At 42.9% G+C, this 19194-nt stretch overlaps 1 protein-coding gene and 1 non-coding gene across 10 annotated transcripts; both read right to left on the bottom strand.

The window, feature by feature from the left end:
- Positions 1-821: 821 nt before the first annotated feature.
- Positions 822-18393, bottom strand: ZBED3 (zinc finger BED-type containing 3). Of its 9 annotated transcripts, none has more exons than XM_042988815.1 (6): positions 18310-18386; positions 11842-11989; positions 8773-8910; positions 5469-5541; positions 3829-3964; positions 822-2966 (listed from the first exon to the last, which is right to left on the bottom strand). In XM_042988815.1, exon 6 carries the CDS (start codon positions 2947-2949, stop codon positions 2248-2250), a length of 702 nt encoding a protein of 233 aa, XP_042844749.1. In that variant the 5' UTR covers positions 2950-2966; positions 3829-3964; positions 5469-5541; positions 8773-8910; positions 11842-11989; positions 18310-18386; the 3' UTR covers positions 822-2247. The 9 variants fall into 9 exon arrangements, with proteins under 9 accessions (XP_042844749.1, XP_042844745.1, XP_042844768.1 ...); XM_042988811.1 differs by having other exon boundaries at positions 8773-8958; XM_042988834.1 differs by lacking the exon at positions 8773-8910.
- On the bottom strand, positions 5668-5805 carry LOC122232402. Its single transcript, XR_006209753.1, has one exon. It is a non-coding gene; the product is annotated as a small nucleolar RNA SNORA47 (small nucleolar RNA).
- Positions 18394-19194: the final 801 nt, after the last annotated feature.

The raw sequence follows: 19194 nt of genomic DNA on the forward strand, positions 1-19194 counted from the left end.
AGTTCCCTGAGCTTGTCTCTTCCTCTACAAAATGGGCATAAGAATAATTAGGTCATGGGGTTGCTGCCCATGCACTTATTCTAAAGCATTTGGCACAGCTCTGGCACATGGTGCCAGTATACCTGGAATTAGTTAGGGAGGAAACTGGTGTCCACACAGTGACTAGCAAGGGAGATGGTGCAGCAGCTAGGAACAGGGCATCTGGAGGTATAGACTGAATTTGGATCTCAAAGCTACTACTTACAACCTACTTAGCCCCTATCTCCGTTTCCTTAGCTGTAAGTGGGCACAGTATTACCTCCTCAAGGAGCTGCTGTGAGAATAGAGTCGGATGGTACATGTACAGTGTGCAGTATATACCTAATACTTTCTCAGAGCCCCATAAATGTTATAATCGGGTGAGGGGTGGGGATGTGGAACTGAAGAGATTTGCCCTTTCCATCTGCAGTGGCACGCTATACAGAGATAGAGACACACAGCAGGGATTGGACATGAAGGGCAGAACTTGGGAAGAAAACGTGAGGCTGGAGGTAGTCAGGAGTCACTGGCACAGAGGCAGGTGAGCCACGAATGAGCGCATAAATTGGGTTAAGGAAACAATCAAACCCAGAATAAAGGGCATTCTAGAAGCCAGAGGGCTGGGACTCTCAAAAAGTGTCATGGAGGGGCGCCTGGGTGGCTCAGTCGGTTAAGCGGCCGACTTCGGCTCAGGTCATGATCTCGCGGTCCGTGAGTTCGAGCCCCGCGTTGGGCTCTGTGCTGACAGCTCAGAGCCTGGAGCCTGTTTCAGATTCTGTGTCTCCCTCTCTCTGGCCCTCCCCCGTTCATGCTCTGTCTCAAAAATAAATGTTAAAAAAAAAAAAAGTGTCATGGAAAAAAAAGTAATAAGGGAGCTATTCTAGACTAAAAGAGACTAAAGTTATCAAAAAGTAATGTATGAACCTTGATTGGACCCTGTTTTGTAAGAAAGATAAAAAGACATTTTTGAGACAAGGGGGAATTTTGATTAAGGACTCTGTATTAGAAGCTATTAGGATATATAGACTGAAATACTTCAGGATGAAATGCCATGTATGTTTGGGATAGAGGGCAGAGAAAATAAGGCAATATGTTAACAAGTGTTCAGTCTAGGTGGAGGGTATATGTGGGTGTTCATTTTAGTAGCAAGATGAAGGCTGAAAACAAATTATATTCAGCTTATGGGTCCAGTGTAGAATGGGAAGCTGACCTCCAGGAAAGGACTTAAGTATGGGGAGGAAATACAGGCAGCAAGGATAACTGGACCCCTCTTGGGTAGTGTTAAGCTGGGGACAGTCAAGCTGGGCAAATCTTTCTTTTTAGTACAAGGGGAGACTTGTTGCTGAGGAACCAGAGTAGTCTGGGGAAGGGAGGGAATGAGTCAGAGGAAAGAAGAAACGGTAATGGAGCAAAGGTCCAGTAAAGGTGGAAGAGGAATGGATGCAAACGGGAAGAAGTAAAGGTGACCTCAGATGGGAGAGATGTCTTCTCTTGTGGCCCAGAAGTGAGGACTGTTTTGTGGGGAACCAAGCTCCCTTCCTAAGGAGGGAGGAGCTCATGTTTTGCTAGTAAGGAAGCGTAAGGCACAAACGCACCACAGCTGCCACTGGGTCTTAAACGGAAAGGGAACAGCTGGGGTGCGCTCTCTTCAAGCTGGGGAGCAAACAGGGGTTCTCCCAGATTGCTCTGATGAGGCACTAGGATGACAGGGTAAAGAACAGTTGTGGAGGCTAAATGGCCCCCTTTTCAGAACCTCGTGCCTGGCAAAGCCAACTTGCCAAAGATTTATTCATGAGGAAACGAATAAAACTCTCCTTGGATAAAACGCTCGATCCTCATTTCCGTGCTCCCTCCACCCTGGGTTGCCCTGGCGGGTGTCCAGCCACGTGGTGTGGCAGTCTTTGGTACGTATGGAAGTTACAGGACTCCGGGTAATATAGGACGGAGCTGTCCTTCCAAGAGGAGTTGCAGGAAAACCACCTCCTTGCACCGAAGCCCAACAGCAAAGGAGGCCCCTGGAGCTGGTGCTCCCAGGCATCCCGAGGCGTGGCGGGGCACAAAGCATTAAGTGATTTTTGGTTCTGCTCTGGTTTCCTAAGTGCTTCTCAAGGGTCCACATTCGCAGATCTTGGTGGGCCTGAGATTCAGCTCCCAGGTGAGGCTGATCCGTGGACCACTCTTGGAGTAGCGCTGGCACCGGAGGGGTTGGGAGTGGAAAGCGGCCCAGACCTACAGGACCTTGGTAATTATGTAGCCGTCCCTCTCCCCCAAGGGCTCTTCTTTGAGCGGAGTCTGCAGCGGAGTAGAGGCCAAGGCCAGGGCGCCTTCGCGGCGGCTCACTTCCCGCAGCCGCCCCTGCAGCGCCTCCCTCTCGGCCTGCAGCTCCCGCCGCGTCTGGGCCGCCGCGCGCTCCTCCTCCTGCAGGGCCCTGCGCCTCAGCTCCAGGGCGCGCTCGCCCTGCTCCACCGCCGCCTCGCGCCGCGCCAGCTCGCGCTCGCGCAGGCTGCAGCGCACGGCCAGCGCGCCCATCTGCTCCAGCAGGCGCGCCCAGTCGCCCTCGGCCGAGGGCCCGCGGGGAGGCGGCGGCGGCGGCAGCGGGCCCGGGGCGGCGGCCGGCGAGCTGCGGGCGGAGCTCTTCTCCAGCTCCCGTCGATGCGCGCTCTTGAGGTGCCTCCACAGCGCCGGGGTGCCCGAGTGGAAGCCCGGGCCGCGGCTCACCTGCTCCCCGCACAGCCGGCAGGTGGCCCACTGGCCCGCCGCGTGGCCCGGGCGCGCGGGGGCCAGGTGAAAGTAGCCCCAGGCCTCGCAGTAGGGCGCCCCCAGGCGGCCGGGAGGGGCCGGGGCCAGGCCGGGACACGGGCCGCCCTGCGCCGTAGCGTCGTCCGGCGCGCCGCTGTCTTCCATGGGCGTCGTCGGCTCGTCACTCCTCATTCTCTCCGCGGCGGCGTCTGCGTTCGAGGGAGAAACAGGTAAGGGCAGCCGCCAGCCACACACACACATACACACACACGCACGCACACACACGCACACAACTGAGGAAACCCCTTCCGTTCGGGTAGTACCTGGGGTGCTTTTAAAGTGTTAACTGTTTATTCCTCAGAAAATGTTCAACGTGTCCAGGCCTTCTTCCCTGAACTAGGAACGCTCTTCAAAATCACGTGGGTCCGCAGCTAGCGGGTAGTTACACTAAAAACTGGGAAGTCAAGCTTCTTCAGTGGAAAAACCAGCTAAATAAGTGCTCTTGTATGTATGAGTTTTAACTTTTTATTTTTTTTAATGCTTTTATTTATTTTTGAGAGAGCGTGAGCGGGACACGGGCTGAGAGGGGGAAAGACACAATCCGAAGCAGGCTCCAGGCTCGGAGCTGTCAGCACAGAGCCCCACATGGGCTCGAACTCATGCACTGTGAGATCATGACCTGAGCTGAGCTCACAGCCTTAACCGACTGAGCCACCCAGGCGCCCCTTTCCTTTTCTTCTTAAAAATGTACTGCCTTTTCAGAACAAGAGCAAGGCTCCGTTTTGTTTTCTTCTCTTAGTGTTAGGGAACAAACTGTAGAAACGAGCTGACAAGAAAGCTTTGGGAATGAAAAATGTGTTTCTTACACTTTAGGGGTGAAAGTGCCAGTTGAACAGCTTTTTAAAAACCTCTCAATGAGGGAACTTTTTTCAAAATAAGTCTTTGTTGTGTGAATTTAAAAACAACGTGCTTATGAGGAAAATGGCAGCACTAAAAACCACTAAAACTTTAGTTTTAAAAATGTATGTCTTTAGGAAAACAAAAATACAAAGCAGTTTTCTAAATCGTTACCTTTAAATTAGGTATTAGGCCATGTCCTCTCGGCCTTGGGGGGTCCCTGTCATTGCCTCATGGTTTCCAGCCAATGTAAGTTCTCAGGTGGACACACTGAGCAGGAATCCTGAGTTCTGAAGAACCATCAGCAGTGCTAGGAGTAAATTCAGAGGACAGGCAGTGAGTAAAAGAAATTCAGCAAACCGCTCCCTAAACATAGATACTAGAAATGCTGGCTAGCACCACGTTCGAGTGTTCATGTTTTTCTGACCCTGTCACAGGTGCTCCAGTTACAAAACAAAATTTGTTTTCTTTATTGCTCATCACAATGCAGTGTTCCCTTCTATATATTTAAAAGATAAAAGGCTTGATCACTACTTTTAATGAAGGAAGAAAATAAAGAAAAGTAAGAGCTACTTGCTCTGTCCAACGTGTATGTTGTTAAAAGGATCCAAACACAACCCAATGACTGTCACTGCAAAGTCTTTTCTGTTAAAACAATTTATCATAGCAATAACCTACCAACCAAGGGGGAATAAAAAAGGTGAAGTTGATTCTTCAGAAAGTAGCTTCACAAAGGAGCAAATGTGTGATTCTAAACAACTTTGTTCTGGAACTTTAAAAATAGTAAGAGAACACGTGGAAGACTTGGAGCTCTTCTGAGAATTTATTTCAGGGGGAATATCAAGGCCAAGATGCGCCATGAGATTGTCAGTGCCCATTCATACTGTCAGGCTTTGAGCCAGCAGCAGTGGAGGTAATAAAGTTCCAGAATCTTTTTGGTTAAACGTTAACTGGGAATGATGGAAGGCAAAGTTGGAAAAATAAGTTGCTATAATAGCAGTAGTGTTTAGCGTAAGCTTTTATTTCAATTGCTAAGATTCTTGTTACAGATACATTACAGTTTTCCAAAGCTCACTTTTCCCCCACCAAGCAAGTCTAATCAGGCTCAGGCATGACCTTTAACATATCGCTCGTATTTTTAAAAAAAGAGGGAATTTACCAGAATCATCAAAAAAGACAAGTACCAGCCTTCTTCTAACAAAAGAAATAGCTATTTACATATTTTCTGATACATTAGGCATTGATTTGAATATGGTTACTCATGAAGGCCAATTATGATAAAACATCTTTAAAAATTAAAGGCTAGACTTTCTCCAAGAGATTTACTAAATCCCTGAAGTCCACAAAAAGGGAGTAATAGGATGAGGAGGGGAGTTACAGACCACTTTCAAGGATAATTTTCTTTACGCTTAGTAAACATTATGGTTATATAACATTATGGGTAGTCAACAGACCAGATTTTAGTATTAGAGTTTGTTTTTGTTACCCAAATTTACCTAAAAAAAATTTTTTTTAGAATTCCATTTCGTCTACATTGGAATCTTCTCTTTTCAGAGTTCCTTGTTTTATTGCTAAACATAAACAAAAGTGGAGAGAATAGTTTTATGAATCCTTGTTTTTTTATAAATTAAAAGAGATTTAAAGGTATTCTAGAATATCAAGACTATTACTTTGAATTCTGATATGCTTTCTTGAGCTGGGGGTTGAAAACTATGCATAAGCTGTAGACTGTCTTACCTGTGCCACACTCTGAGAGTGGTCATTACTGAAGTGCCCCTAAAAGTACCAGAGGTGAACAATTAGTCATGCTTTACCTCCCTGCAAGATGTCTCTGGGTTTCTTCAAAATCTGGGATGCCCAGAGGAGTGCCACATACATGAATGCCATCTGTTATAAGAGTGAAGGTGGAAACAAGAGTGAGAAGCACTGATTCTGATGTCTTAATCAGAATTAAGACTTAGTGGACTTAGACTTAGTGGACTGCCTCATCTGAGCCATGGACAAGCAGCACTACAAATGTCGGCCAGCACAGCGCTGCCCCTCCAAGGGCAGCAGAGGGACATCCTCTGCCTTGGCAGGCCTTCGCTCTCGGAGGTCTTAACCGGTGGAAGGCAGCACAGTACTGAACTGCCTCACCTTCTCAGTCCTCCGCATACAGCTACACTCTGGTTCAATACAGTCTTCTGTTCAGACTAAGTATCTAAACGGTGACCAGCAGTCTGTGGCCACAAGTCATAACAGCCTTCCTAGTTCTGCTAAACAACCCCTCAGCTTGTTTCAACTTTTCCTACAGTGCAGAGGGAGGGAAGCCGCCTAGCCAACCATCTTGGCTTGGAAGAGAACCCTTAGTTAGCATCTTCAGTCACAACCCTAATACACAAAGAGCTCTAACAAACCGTCAAGAAAAAGACAAATAACCCAATAAAAAATGGGCAAGAAATATGAATAGGCAAATGACCTAAGAACAAAATTAGATGGCCAAGAAATATGTGAAAAGATACACATCACTTCTATTCAGGGAAGTGCTATTAAAGTAACAATAAGGTTTCAGATCCGTGGCACTAACAAAAATGAAGAGGTCTGTCAGCCAAAGCTAGAAGGGAGGCAAAGAAAAGGATACGTTCATACATTACTAGTGGAGATGTGAAGGCTTTTAGGAAAGCAATCTGGCAATTTCTATTAATTAAAAATAAATACAATCAGGGATCCACTCCTGGGAATCTATTCTGTAGAACTAAAAGTACTAATACGTAAAGTAATGTATTAGGATATTTAATACAGTATTATCTGGGATGTCAAAAAACTGGAAACATGGGAACACCTGTCAGAGAATAGCTGGGTAAATAATGTGTTCACACCAGGGAATTTTGTGCAGCCATTCAAAGCATGGATTGGAACTCTGCTAGATGACCTAGAGGGATTTCTGGAGGAATTCTACAGGGAGAAAAGTCAGATGAAGTATGTATAATATGTCATTATTATTAAATAATATATAGATCTGTGTAGGATATATTAAGATTTTATATATATCTGAATAAAAATAAGGAGATACACGGTTGGTTGAGGGACGGTTGAGGGTGTGGCAGCTAGTGTGAAAGGAGAAAGGGAAGCATCCAACACAAAAGAGGAAAAAGGTACTAAGAAAGCATGCACATCTGTGGACACATTTAGGTAGACTACATATATGGCAGGGTCTGTACATACGTACAGAGCAAGATGGAGTCACTCATGTCAGGCAAGGATGTAATGAATCAAGAAAGCAGACAAGGGTGATGAGCTGAGAACAGATACTGCTAGAACTGTTAACTGCCTGGGGGCACCCAGAACTGATAACCAGCAAAACCAAGGGAGCCTGGAAGAACCGAGAACCGATAATCTTTAGACCCAGAAGAAGTCTGAAAGGGCTAGACTGATGAAACTCGTTTAAAAAGGGAAGATTGTTGAGGCAAACTGCCAGATTCTCCAGATGCTGACCCTTCCATGTCCCACTGGCATCAGGCAACTGCCACTGAAGGCTCTGCTCGTTTGATCTCTGAAAGTGATGGAGATCCTCCACTGCTTGAACACAGTAAGCAGGAAGCGCTGAGTGGACCCATACTGGTCAAGGCCTCATCCCAGCTGTGTGCTCATGGACTGACTTCGCATTTCATTCATTAACTTACCCTTACTGTATCTTTCTTGTTTTGCGTGTCACGTACGACGCCAAGTTAAACGCGTAGTGAAAGGTCTTTGAGTTTGGAATTCTGAATCTGCTTTACAATTATGTTAACCTTGCTTTATGATTAAATAAAGCTGACATTGTGGAAAGACAGAACTTGTGTACATGCCTTCACAGAGTGCTCGTGACAGCATAAATACAAAATAATTTAATGAAACAATCCTTGGGTATGTGAGCTCAGGCTGGGCTAAGCAACCTTAACTATGGAGACTGGAGGATCAGTCCGATGGGGCATAGGGTGCTTCCATCTGGCCGTGGAAGGAACCCAGTGTGGAGGGTTGCTCGATATCAGGTGGTTTGCTGTGCCCTGCCTGAGCAGAAGGAGAGTCTCGATCCACACCTCACTCATCTCCCTAGCACAGGCAGGCACTCAAGGGACACTGCATTCAATGTAATGACCTGACTCTACTTTTCTTAGGCCCAGCTCACCAAGTCCCAATCTCCCCATCTGTCAAGGGAAATGATAAGATTATCTGCCTCTAAACTGGTGGCTGAAATCAAATAATGCAGATGGTCTCACTGTTGGACTCTCCAGTGCTATATCATATAAATTCAAGGCATGAGCAAAAAGAAGCTACCAGCATTTACTGTTCATACATGCCCACATTAAGATCTTAGTAGCTAAAGGCAGTGTTATGTCTCTCTTTGACATTCTATTATTCACTACAATAGGTAGTTTAAGTTGGAAGAATTCCCTTGAGGGTTTTTGAATATAAAAAACAAAGAATCACAGATCCACCTTCCCTCCCCAACCCAATTTATTTTCATTTCCTAAATTGACCTGCATGCAAATTAGGTTGCTCACCTCTCAGGTAGAAAATGATGGAGGAAAAAAAAATTGATGGGGAGGTCTGGTTTCCTGGAGCCCTTTGATATGCATTTCTTCCTTACCAAGTACCCAACAAAAACACACACCTATTAACTTACGGTTAGCTAATATGAAGAAAATGAAAAATAAGAACTCCCTAAATTTTTCCTTAGTTTTTTTTTTTTAAGACAGAGGTGGTTTTTTTGTTTTGTTTTTATGTTTATTTTTGAGAGACAGAGAATATACACCTTTGAGTGAGGGAGGCACAGAGAGAGAGGGTGACAGAATCCAAAGCAGGCTCCTCGTTGTTGGCACAAAGCCCAACATGGGCCCCGAACCCATGAACCAGGAGATCATGACTTGAGCCAAAGTAGGACGCTCCACAGACTGAACCACCTAGGTGCTCTTCTGCTTAAACAGTTTTTAAATTATAAGAAAGGTGCCAATGAATGTGATTATTTTCCTTACATCCATTCACTCCATCCATTCTCATTCAAATTGCTCATTGTGCACCTGCTCAGGGTCAGGCAAGGGCTTACTACCCAGGATGCCAAGGGAAGACCCACATAATCCATCCCCTCCAGAAGCTTACCGTCTGGTGAGGAGAGATGCTTCCAGCAATAATTCTGATAGAGGTGGTAAAGGTCAGAGCAGTGTTCACTCATGAGGGTGAATTCCATCACACGGTGTCCATGCTGGGGAAAGGGTAGGCCTTGGGGGCCCTATACAACTGTTCATGCAGAGATTCCTGCTTCAGCATCTCTTCCCTTTCCACCTCCTTCAGGGCCCAAAAACACATTGCCACTAGTGCTAACTCTCACCAAGTTCTTTAGTTTTATAACTAGACCTCCAAGCTCATATTTTATTTTTTTAAGTTTATTTATTTATTTTGAGAGAAAGCAAGAGCATGAGTGGGAGAGGGGCAGAGAGAGGGAGACAGAATCCCAAGCAGGCTCCATGCTGTCAGCACAGAGCCTGACATGGGGCTCGATCTCACAAACCCTGAGATCATAATCTGGGCCAAAATCAAGAGTCAGACACTTAACTGACTGAGCCACCCAGGTGCCCTCCAGCTGATATTTTAAAATAAAATTTCTTCTTTTTTTTTTTTTTTTAACTAGGCTCCATGCCCAACATGGTGCTTGAACTCAAGACCCTGAGATCAAGAGTCGGGTGCTCTACCAATTGAGCCAGACAGGTGCTCCTAAAATAAAATTTCTTGATGCTAAATGAAAGTAGCTAGGGGCACCTCAGTGGCTCAGCTGGTTCAGCCTCTGACTCTTGGTTTTGGCTCAGGTCATGATCTCTTGGTTTGTGGGTTCGACCCCCACGTTGGGCTCTGTGCTGACAGCATGGTGCCTGCTTGGGATTCTCTCTCCCTCTCTATTTGCTCCTTCCCAGCTCATGTGCACATTCTCTCTCTAAATAAATAAGTAAACTTAAAAAAAAAAAAGTGGCTAGCATGAAATGAACAGTAGAAGTTTTTTAGTCCGGTTTCAGAGGGAAAAAAGCTGAAAGAAAAGCAGATTTTTGTTATTTCATGGAAGAGGAGAGAGTAGTAGTGTACCACCCTCTGCTCTCTCCCAAAGGGAGTTTCATTTGAGTATCCACTATTTGGAAGGGATGGTAAGAAGTTAAAGTCTGTGGAAGATAATAAATTCACATGAATTACTTCAAACTGCATTTAAAGTTTTATTTGCAGTTCTCTGAAGTTCCAGTCTTCTCAAAACCTATCAGATTAAAATGGAGATTCTTCAGTATGACCCCCCTGAATACCAGTATAGAGAATAAGGGAGATCAAAACCTGGATGAGTAATTTGTGTAAATATGTGTGTATGTACATAAAAAACATGACTGGAACATTAAAAAATCATCCTATAAAACAAACTAATTTTTTTTATTTTACACTTAAACCTGAACATAGACAACATATTAGGCAAGCTAAAGGCCAAAGAACCAGGCAATGTTCTCAAAAGGGAATAACAAATGAATTATAGCTGTATTTGTCCTTCCACACCCAAGGCCAGTCACTTCAGATGGATTAATCTGGCAGGATTACAAACAAGTATGTGTAGGTTGAGCCTGGATTTTAGTAAGAAATTCACACTAATGCAAAATCCACATAGATTTGTGTGGAAACAATAAAAACATTTTCATTTACTTCATCCACCAGTAACTTTAATCAAAGCAGAACATAATAATTAAAACAAATAATAAGCCTTGACAATTGACCCAAATATCAAGGAAAACACAATTCATTCATCTGTTACTTGTCCATCTCTGTAGAAATATTAGTTTACTAATATTAATTAATGAATTAATCTGTTTATAAACAAATCGAGACAATTAGAAAAACTAGTCTGGAATCACCAGGCTGAAGACTTTGATGAAGTTAAAAACCAAGTAAAGTGTAGATACTTGGCTCAGGCAAGAAAGGGATAAGTGTGAAAATATTAGATAAAGGTTACACATGGACTTTAAAAAAATTTACTGGACCCACAACTAATTATATGGAGAGTCAGAGATGTTCTCTACATGTCTTAAGCCAAACTCTTAGATACCTCTACCATTAGCTAAAAGGCTCTGATGTATTCTCTATTCATGCATTTTTTTAAATGAAAATTTTCTACCCTGGTGTGGACCTTTAGTTCAGACCTACATTACTTTAATACATATGTTCCTGAAAAGAAGAGTGTTGATCCATTTTGTCTTGTAAAATGCATACTTTGATATGAATTAGAAGAATTTAAAGCTGTCCTACTTTGAAGGCCTTTGTAACAAATAATTTTTAATTGAGAATTTCCTTGTTTTGGCTCTTGGCCATTTTACACATTGTTGTATACTTTTTATTGTCCTTTGCCTCAAGCTATTTTTGGCCAAAAAGGGTGTACAAATAATAGATTAATGCGAAGTGCATAAAATAATTACCCTAATTATGTTAATTTATTAAGCTCGCTCTACAACAGTTTCTCTTAAACACCCTATCCATGTAGTCTGGGCTAATTAGAAGTTCGGATGGTGGTTATTTTTTTCTTTCATGGAAGGAAAAATAATTTTGCTTGGTAAGCTTGGGGCATTTGGCTACTGTCAGTAGTTACAGCAAACTGCTCCTGTGTACTCAGAGAGGATCAGAAAATTCTTTTGTTTGAGTATCATGGAAGTGGGGGCAGGGATTGTTTGAGCATTTGGCTCGGATTCCGTTTTCTCTTCTCCAAAATTTGAGACCTTAAGATAATCTCAGAGAAAGAGCACACTACAGGGCACCCAACCACTTGCACTGTTAAAAGTGTGACTGCAAAAAAGGCAATTTTACTAAAAAGGAGAGCAGATGATTTTCGATATTCCCAAATAACTTTTTTGAAGGGATACTGTGGAGGAGCAAAAATGAGGTGCTAAAAGAAGCTGATCGGTGCCTTTATTCAGACTTTGGGGCCACACGCATCTTTTACACCGGGGACAACCTGACCACAGCGAAGGAAGGGCACGTCCGGCGGCCTCTGCACCAGCCAGTCTGTGATAATAGCGGACACTGGCGTTTGCGGGTCGAAGGCTCACCTGCGGCCCCGAGGCTTGTGGCTGGTCCCCTCCCCCCACCCCTGGCCTGCGGCGCCCTGACCCAGCCTCCGGGAGCGCCACAGCATGCGTGGTGGCGCACACTCACCCCATCACCCCCGAAGCGTGGCGGGAGCGGAAGGCGGGCTGGAAGTCTGGGATCGCCCGGTCGCCTCCAGGATCCTCGCAGACATTTTGTCCTGTGCGGAAACCACTGCGCGCGTCTCCCTTAAAGACACAGCGTTCAATTCACGCTTCTGGGGGTAAAAGTGGGGGTGGGGTGGTAACGTGTGGCCTATAGGGGAAAGGACTGGGGAGTCACTCCTTAACTATCCAGGTCCACGAGTGACAGACTTGTGGTTGCCAAGGTTTAAAAATGATACAATTGTTTAGTGCTTTTAGAAAATGTAATTTTTATTTTATACTTTTACATTAACCTTCCAAGACCTGGATTCCTATCTTGAGTCTGAGTGCAGTTTGCATCTTTTCAGGTTTAAGGAGTCTGATGGTTCAAGTTGTTGCCAACTGAACCACGGTCTGGACAGATAAAGGTTGGGCTCGTTGGTGCTCTAAAACTTAACAACGCTAGCTAGTGGTATCAGTCACCTTTTTCATGGATTATGTTGAGGTAACAACCCCTACAACTCAGTGATTTACAATAACAAAGATTCATTTCTCAAGCAAATTATATCTGCTGCAGGTATCTTTGGCTCTATTCCACTAGTTTCATTCACTCCAGGCTCCAGGTTCAAAGATCAACTTTTTTGGGACACACTCACCTCACCACGTGCTGGAATCAACTTTGAGGGAAGAGGAGTCCTAGTTTGTAGTGTTTGCTGTTTCCATGATGTAAATACTCACCTGTGATGTAAAAACCCACTATGGCTGATTTCAAGCTACTTTTAACAAGCTACTGTTAACAAGTTTAACAAGTGGCTTGCCAAATTTCTGGAAATGTTACAATCAGCTCTTATACACCACTGGTAGGTGCTGCTCTTAAAACTTAAAACACATTCTGTGCACCTCAGTTCTGCTCACATTTTATTGGCCAAAGCAAGTCATATGACAAAGCCTGTTGTCAGTGGGGCCAGAAAGTACACTCTCAAAAGGAAACCTTGCAAGTTATATGACAATGGGCAGAGATTGTATAATTCTCTTAAAAGGAGGACAGGAAATTTTTGGTTACAATAATATAGTCCACTTATATGCTTTGGTTCAAGTAGTTTTTTTTCAACCTTATTTTTTCTATAAATTAGACATTTTTCTAAGTTTCAAAGCCTATTAATGGAATTTCTCCTTACCATTCCAAGAATGGTTTCAGAAGAGACTGGTTGGATGTCTTAAAAGGGATAATTTTGCAATGTGAAGATTAACTATCAGGTTAATGTTTTTCTTCTCAGAAGGATACTTAATGCTGTGGATGTCTGCTTAAAAGAATAGTAACTAGTATAAATGAATCTGGTTAAGTCATCTCTTATTCATGGCTTAATTCATAAACAAAATTTTAAAGTTTATTTTTATCTGGCAATCCTTTTAACAAGAGGCTTTATTTATTAAAAAAAAATTTTAACGTTTATTTATTCTTGACAGAGAGAGAGAGACAGAGCATGAGTTGGGGAGGGGCAGAGAGCGAGGGAGACCCAGAATACGAAGCAGCCTCCAGGCTCTGAGCTGTCAGCACAGAGCCCGACACGGGGCCCAAACTCATGGACTGTGAGATCATGACCTGAGCTGAAGTCGGGCGCTCAACCAACTGAGCCACCTAGGCACCCCTATTTATTTATTTATTTTTAACGTTTATTTATTTTTGAGAGGCAGAACAGAGCGTGAGCTGGGTCAGAGAGAGAGGGAGACAGAATCCAAAGCAGGCTCCAGGCTCTGAGCTGTCAGCAGAGCTGACAGGGCTCAAACCCACTGACCATGAGATCATGACCTGAGCTGAAGTCAGATGCTTAACCGACTGAGCCACCCCAGCGCCCCTAACAACAGGCTTTATTACTTTGAGTACTTTAAAAATCCATTTTTTAGACTGATTAGGTAATGAGGTACATGATATTTTCATTAGTTCATAGAATAGTTTTTACTAAGTGCTGGTTGTGAACAAAGCACTGTCCTAAACCCGAGTAGGAGTCTGGAAATTTGAGAGACCATTCCTGCCCTCAGGAAGATTATACTTCAGTAAGACAGTAAGACAAATTCAACTCCAAGAAGAAAGTGGAAAGTTATATAAGAGGAAACATTCAAGTGCCACACCAATTTGAGAACAGCTCCTTTTTTTTTTTTTTTTTTTTTTTTTTTTTTACTGGCAGCATTTAACCAAAATTTGAAAAAGGGTAGGATTTGGACTCTTGAAATTACATGTTTGTTATCCTAGCAAGATGTGCTTTGGATTTATTTTCAAAGTCCAGAGAAACAGAGTCTGTTTGTCTTCTGTGTTTGATTCAATGCCTAAACTTTCTTATAATCTAAAACGTCTTTCTTATAGTTTTAAATTAACTTTTAAATAAATTATAAAATATTTCTCAAATACCTAATAACTCTTCTTCTTTGCCCCACACTCTTCAAGTTTCAGCAAGAAAAATGCTCTTCAATTCTTGTTTTGGTAGTGGCAGTTCCCCTAACCTTCATCATGCATTTATTTTTTTTTTAAGTTTACTTATTTATTTTGAGAGAGAGAGAGAGAGAGAGAGAGAATATGAGTGGGGTAGGGACAGAGAAAGAGGGAGAGAGAATTCTAAGCGGGCTCCACACTGACACAGACAGAGACTGACATGGGGCTTGAACTTTTGAACTGTGAGATCATGACCTGAGCTGAAATCAAGAGTCAGATCCTTAACTGATTGAACCACCCAGGAGCCCCCATCATACATTTAGCAATAAATAAATAACATTTAGTTTTCATCAGAAGACCTCATTTCTCTCCCCTCCTCTGGATGTTAGCAAAGCATTAAGACCTGCATTTCATTGGTAACATGGAATATTTACTCACCAGATGCTTGCCAAAGATTATAGCCTTGAAATCTGCTGTCTGACCTTACCAAAAACCCATTGTGAGAAAACTATTTATGGAAATTACCTCAAAGACATAAAATTATAGAGCTGTGTACTTGGACCATACTCTTTTGGTACATTCTATATGTGCTTTTGGTCTGCAGTTTCCTTGTGGCATTTTTGTCTGGTTTTGGTGTCAGAGTAACACTGGCCTCATAAAATGAGTTGATAAGTATTCTTTCCTCCTTTCTGGAAGAGTTTGCAAAGAACTGGTGTTTGTTTGTTTGTTTGTTTGTTTGTTTGTTTTTAATGTTTGGTAGAATTCAACAGTGAAGCCATTTGGGCCTGGGCTTTATGAGTAGTTTTTTGATTAATTCAATCATTTCATTTGTTGTAGGTCTATTCAGATCGTCTCTTCCTTCTTTTTTTCTTTTTTAAATTTTTTTAAAAAATTTATTTTAGTGAGAGAGTATGCCCAAGTGGGGGAGAGAGGCAGAGGGAGAGACAGAGAGAATTGTAAGCAGGCTTTACGCTCATCATGGAGCCCAACGTAGGGCCCAGTCCTTGACCCTGGGATCACGACCTGAGCCACAATAAAGAGTTGGACACTCAACTGGTTGAGCCACCCAGGCACCCCCATCTCTTCCTTCTTGAGTCAGTTTTGGTAGTTTGTATCTTTCTAGGAATTTGTCCATTTCATCCAAGGTGCCTAATGTGTTGATGTACAGTTGTGCCTATTATTCCTTAATTAACTTTTTTTTATTTCTGCAAGGTTGATGGTAATGTCTCCTTTTTCATTTCTGATTCCTAGATGTGCACCTTGTAGGAAATAGCTGCATAAAATTTCTTATTGGGGCTAGTGTCATGATGCATCCACATGTTGTCCACTGATTCCTACAGTGGTTTTTTTTTTTCTGTAGGATGGAGAGGAGACCATTCTCTGATCTCTCAGTGTCATAAAAAGCTGTGCATCCCCTGAGCAAATAGGACCATTTAATCCTGTGGGCACTGTGGATCATTCCACAAACTGTTTCCTTGCTTCAGCTGCTAGGAAGAGACTAAGAGTCAAATATGGGATGCCTACTCTATTAGTTTTCTAGCACTGCTGTAACAAAGTACCACAAACTCATTGGCTTAAATAATGGGAATTTATTCTCTCATAGATCTGAAGGTTATAAGTCCAAAATCAAGGTGTCAGCAAGGCCATGGTCCCTCTAAAACCTGTAGAGAAAATCCTTCCATGCTTCTTCCTAGCTTCTGGTGGTGGTGGCCAGCCATCCTTGCTTTCTTTGCAGCTGTATCACTCTAGTGTCCACCTTTCTTGCACATGATCTCCTTTGTGTGTGCTGTATGCAGGTTTCCTTCTTATAAAAACCCCAGTCATATTGGATTAAGCCCTATCTAATGACCTCACCTTAACTTGATTACATCTGCAAACATTCTGTTTCCAAATAATAACCCCAGGTTTGGTACCTGGACTTAAGACGTCAACATATCTTTTTCTAGGGGGAAGGATACACAATTCAGCTTGTAACACCTACCAGTTCCTGTGCTAATCTTTTATTTTCCTTTTGTCCTGATGCCCTGGAATACTTAGTTTTTTCTTAATTATATGCATCTTGGCAGAATTTGAAGGAAAGAAGGCAGAAAGGAAGGAAAAAAGGAGGGAAGAAAAGAGAAAAAGGAAGGGAGGAAGAAAAGTTTGCCAAGAGAAATCAGACACGGAACTTGGAGAACAGAGTTGCTGGAATGGGGAATGGAATGGGGAAGACTGACTGGAAAAGTGTTCTCAGAATTACTCTTTTAGGAGGACTACAGCTTAGCTGACCTAGAGAAAAGTGGAAGGTAATTTGAAGAGCTGAGAATTGGGAGACAGGTATGATCTAGCTACCTTTAAAAAAGTATTTATTTACTTACTTCATTACTTATTTAATTCCAGTATAGTTAACATACAGGGTTATATTAGTTTCATGTGTACAGTACAGCAATTGGACAATTCTATACATTATTCATCGCTCGTCTTGATAAGTGTACTCTTAATCTCCATCACCTATTTCACCCGTCACTCCACCCACCTCCCCTCTGGTGACCATCAGTTTGTTCTCTAGAGTTAAGAGTCTGTTTTGGGTTTGTCTCTTTTTTTCTTTGTTCATTTGTTTTGCTTCTTGAGTTCCACATATGAGTGAAATCACATGGTATTTGTCTTTCTCTGACTTATTTCACTTCGCATTATACTCTCTAGCTCCATCTGTGTTGTTGCAAGTGTCAAGATTTCATTCTGATCTAGCTACTTTTTAATACCCATATTAATAGACATCAGGTTTTGTGGTGCTTGAAAGCATACACAGTGTTGAGAACCCATGTATTCTAGTTATTGGGGACACAGACCCATAAATCATTGATTTAATGCATACAATTTACCTTAGAGGACAGCACCCTATCCCTACAGGATATTCCCTAAATGACATCTTAGCTGACCGTTTAATAGGTTGTTCTAATGGTATATCAGGCTAGTTGCTTCTGGATGTGTATATTTTATAGAATCAGCCAAAGATACCAAATAAACCAGCATTTCCTCTTTCATCTGTTCCTCATCTTAATCCATTACAGGTGAGAATCTTTCTCCTGCTGTTACAGCCCACCAAGAGTTATCATCACTCCCTTACAACCAGAAATGGGGTTCTTGTTACCATCAGGTGGGTAAACAACCCAGGTCCAGAATCCCATCCTGAGGTTTGGAGGTTCTAAGCTTCTCCTTTCTGGGACCACTCTGGTACCTACTCTCTTAGCTTCGGTCCCCCCAAATGCAGTGACTGAGACAAGAACTGAATGCAGGTGGTCTGAGAGGTGATCATGGGAAGTGAGGCCCCGGCAACAGGGAGAGTAAGAAAGAAATGCACACCAAGATGAAGAGGCTTAGTTTGTTAACTATAAATGTGTCTTTCAAATAATGTTTTCATTTTATACTTGCTATTACACTTGTAACAAAACTTATTCCCATATAGTAGACTATATTCAATCCTCACCTCTAGGTTTTTTCAGACCCAACTTCTTCATTTTTTATGTCTATCATTTTCTGCCATCTAATGTTTAGAAAAAATGTTCACATAGATTTTATGCTTTTTTCATTGGTTGGCTTTTTGCTTGAAGATTTATGAAACTATTTAGACGTATCTTTGAACCTTTACATTTTCACTGTAATTACATATAAATGCACTTTTCTTTTTTGCTCGAAATATAGTGAACTAAGCTTGAAGTTTATCCTGAAGGAAGTTTTAAGCAAGAGCATTGATAGTGACATTTATATTTTAAGTATACCACCTTGGGGAAGTAGTGGGACCGTGTTTGAAGAACACAAACTAGAGACCTGTAGGCCTGTTGGAGTATTGCAATATTGTGGACCAGAGCTGAGATCTTTTTAAGATTCACACTGTTCAGTATGTAGCGGAAAGTAATAACCAAGAGAACAGGTGGATGATGGCTTAGTAATAAGTAACTCCCCCATCTCCCTGCTATCTTTTACCTGCCTCAGTGTCCTTGAAGAGACTGAGCTCCTGCTCAGACAGTAACACGCCTGTGTACTCACCTCTAGAAAGTAGTGCTTCCCAGGGGGCCTTTTCCAGGTCACTGGAACGAGAAGAAAGCACTGGTGGCGGCCCTTCCTATGGGAATTCTCAGCGAAGCATTAGACAAGGATTTCTATTTCTCAGAACTGTTAGGAAGAAAGAGTACAAGGATTTATCTCAGAATTCAGTACCTTTGCAGAATCCATTGGTTCCCTATCCTGTGTTCTTTTGTGATCTATGTGCATCCATTTGCCATGGACCACTCCATGCCTCTGACTGTGGGAGGCTTGCAGGGCGCACTTGATAACATTTTACATTTTTCTTCTCTTAGGGCTGTAAAATTCCTCGTAAAGGCCCATGGTGCACTTTCTGGCCACTTCACTTGGCCCCAAAGTTGCAATTTCTGTGAACATACATACAGTTGAATGGACAGAATCAAACCTTGTTGCTGTGAGACGCGCTGAGGAATGTTTACGTCTAAAGTCAGGACTACCTTTTTGTTTACTACTACATCTTGAAGGGAAGAAAGGGAGGCCAGGAAGAAAGAACACACAAGAAAACACATGGAGAGAGGACACCTGGGTGGCTCACTCGGTTAGGCATCTGACTCTTAATTTCGGCTCAGGTCATGATCTCACAGTTGTGAGTCCGAGCCCCATATCGATTTCTGTGCTGGCAGCGCAGAGCCTGCTTGGGATTCTCTCTCCCCTCTCTCTCTGCCCCTACCTCACTTGATCTCTCTGTCTCAAAAGTAAATACATAAACTTAAAAAAAGTGTTAAAAAAAAAAGACAAGGAGATATGATGCAGCAGTGCAGGCCTTACTGTTCTTACACAGAGTCCTTAGCGAGGGTTATGCTTACAAAGTGACGTGTTGGGTGCTGCTCCATTGGCCACTTGCTCCAA

Source organism: Panthera tigris, chromosome A1, assembly GCF_018350195.1.
Source record: "Panthera tigris isolate Pti1 chromosome A1, P.tigris_Pti1_mat1.1, whole genome shotgun sequence".
NCBI classification, from domain to species: Eukaryota; Metazoa; Chordata; class Mammalia; order Carnivora; family Felidae; genus Panthera; species Panthera tigris.

Coding starts and splice junctions, on each gene's coding strand:
- ZBED3 (XM_042988804.1), bottom strand. CDS start 2,949: ATGAGGAGTGACGAGCCGACGACGCCCATGGAAGACAGCGGCGCGCCG.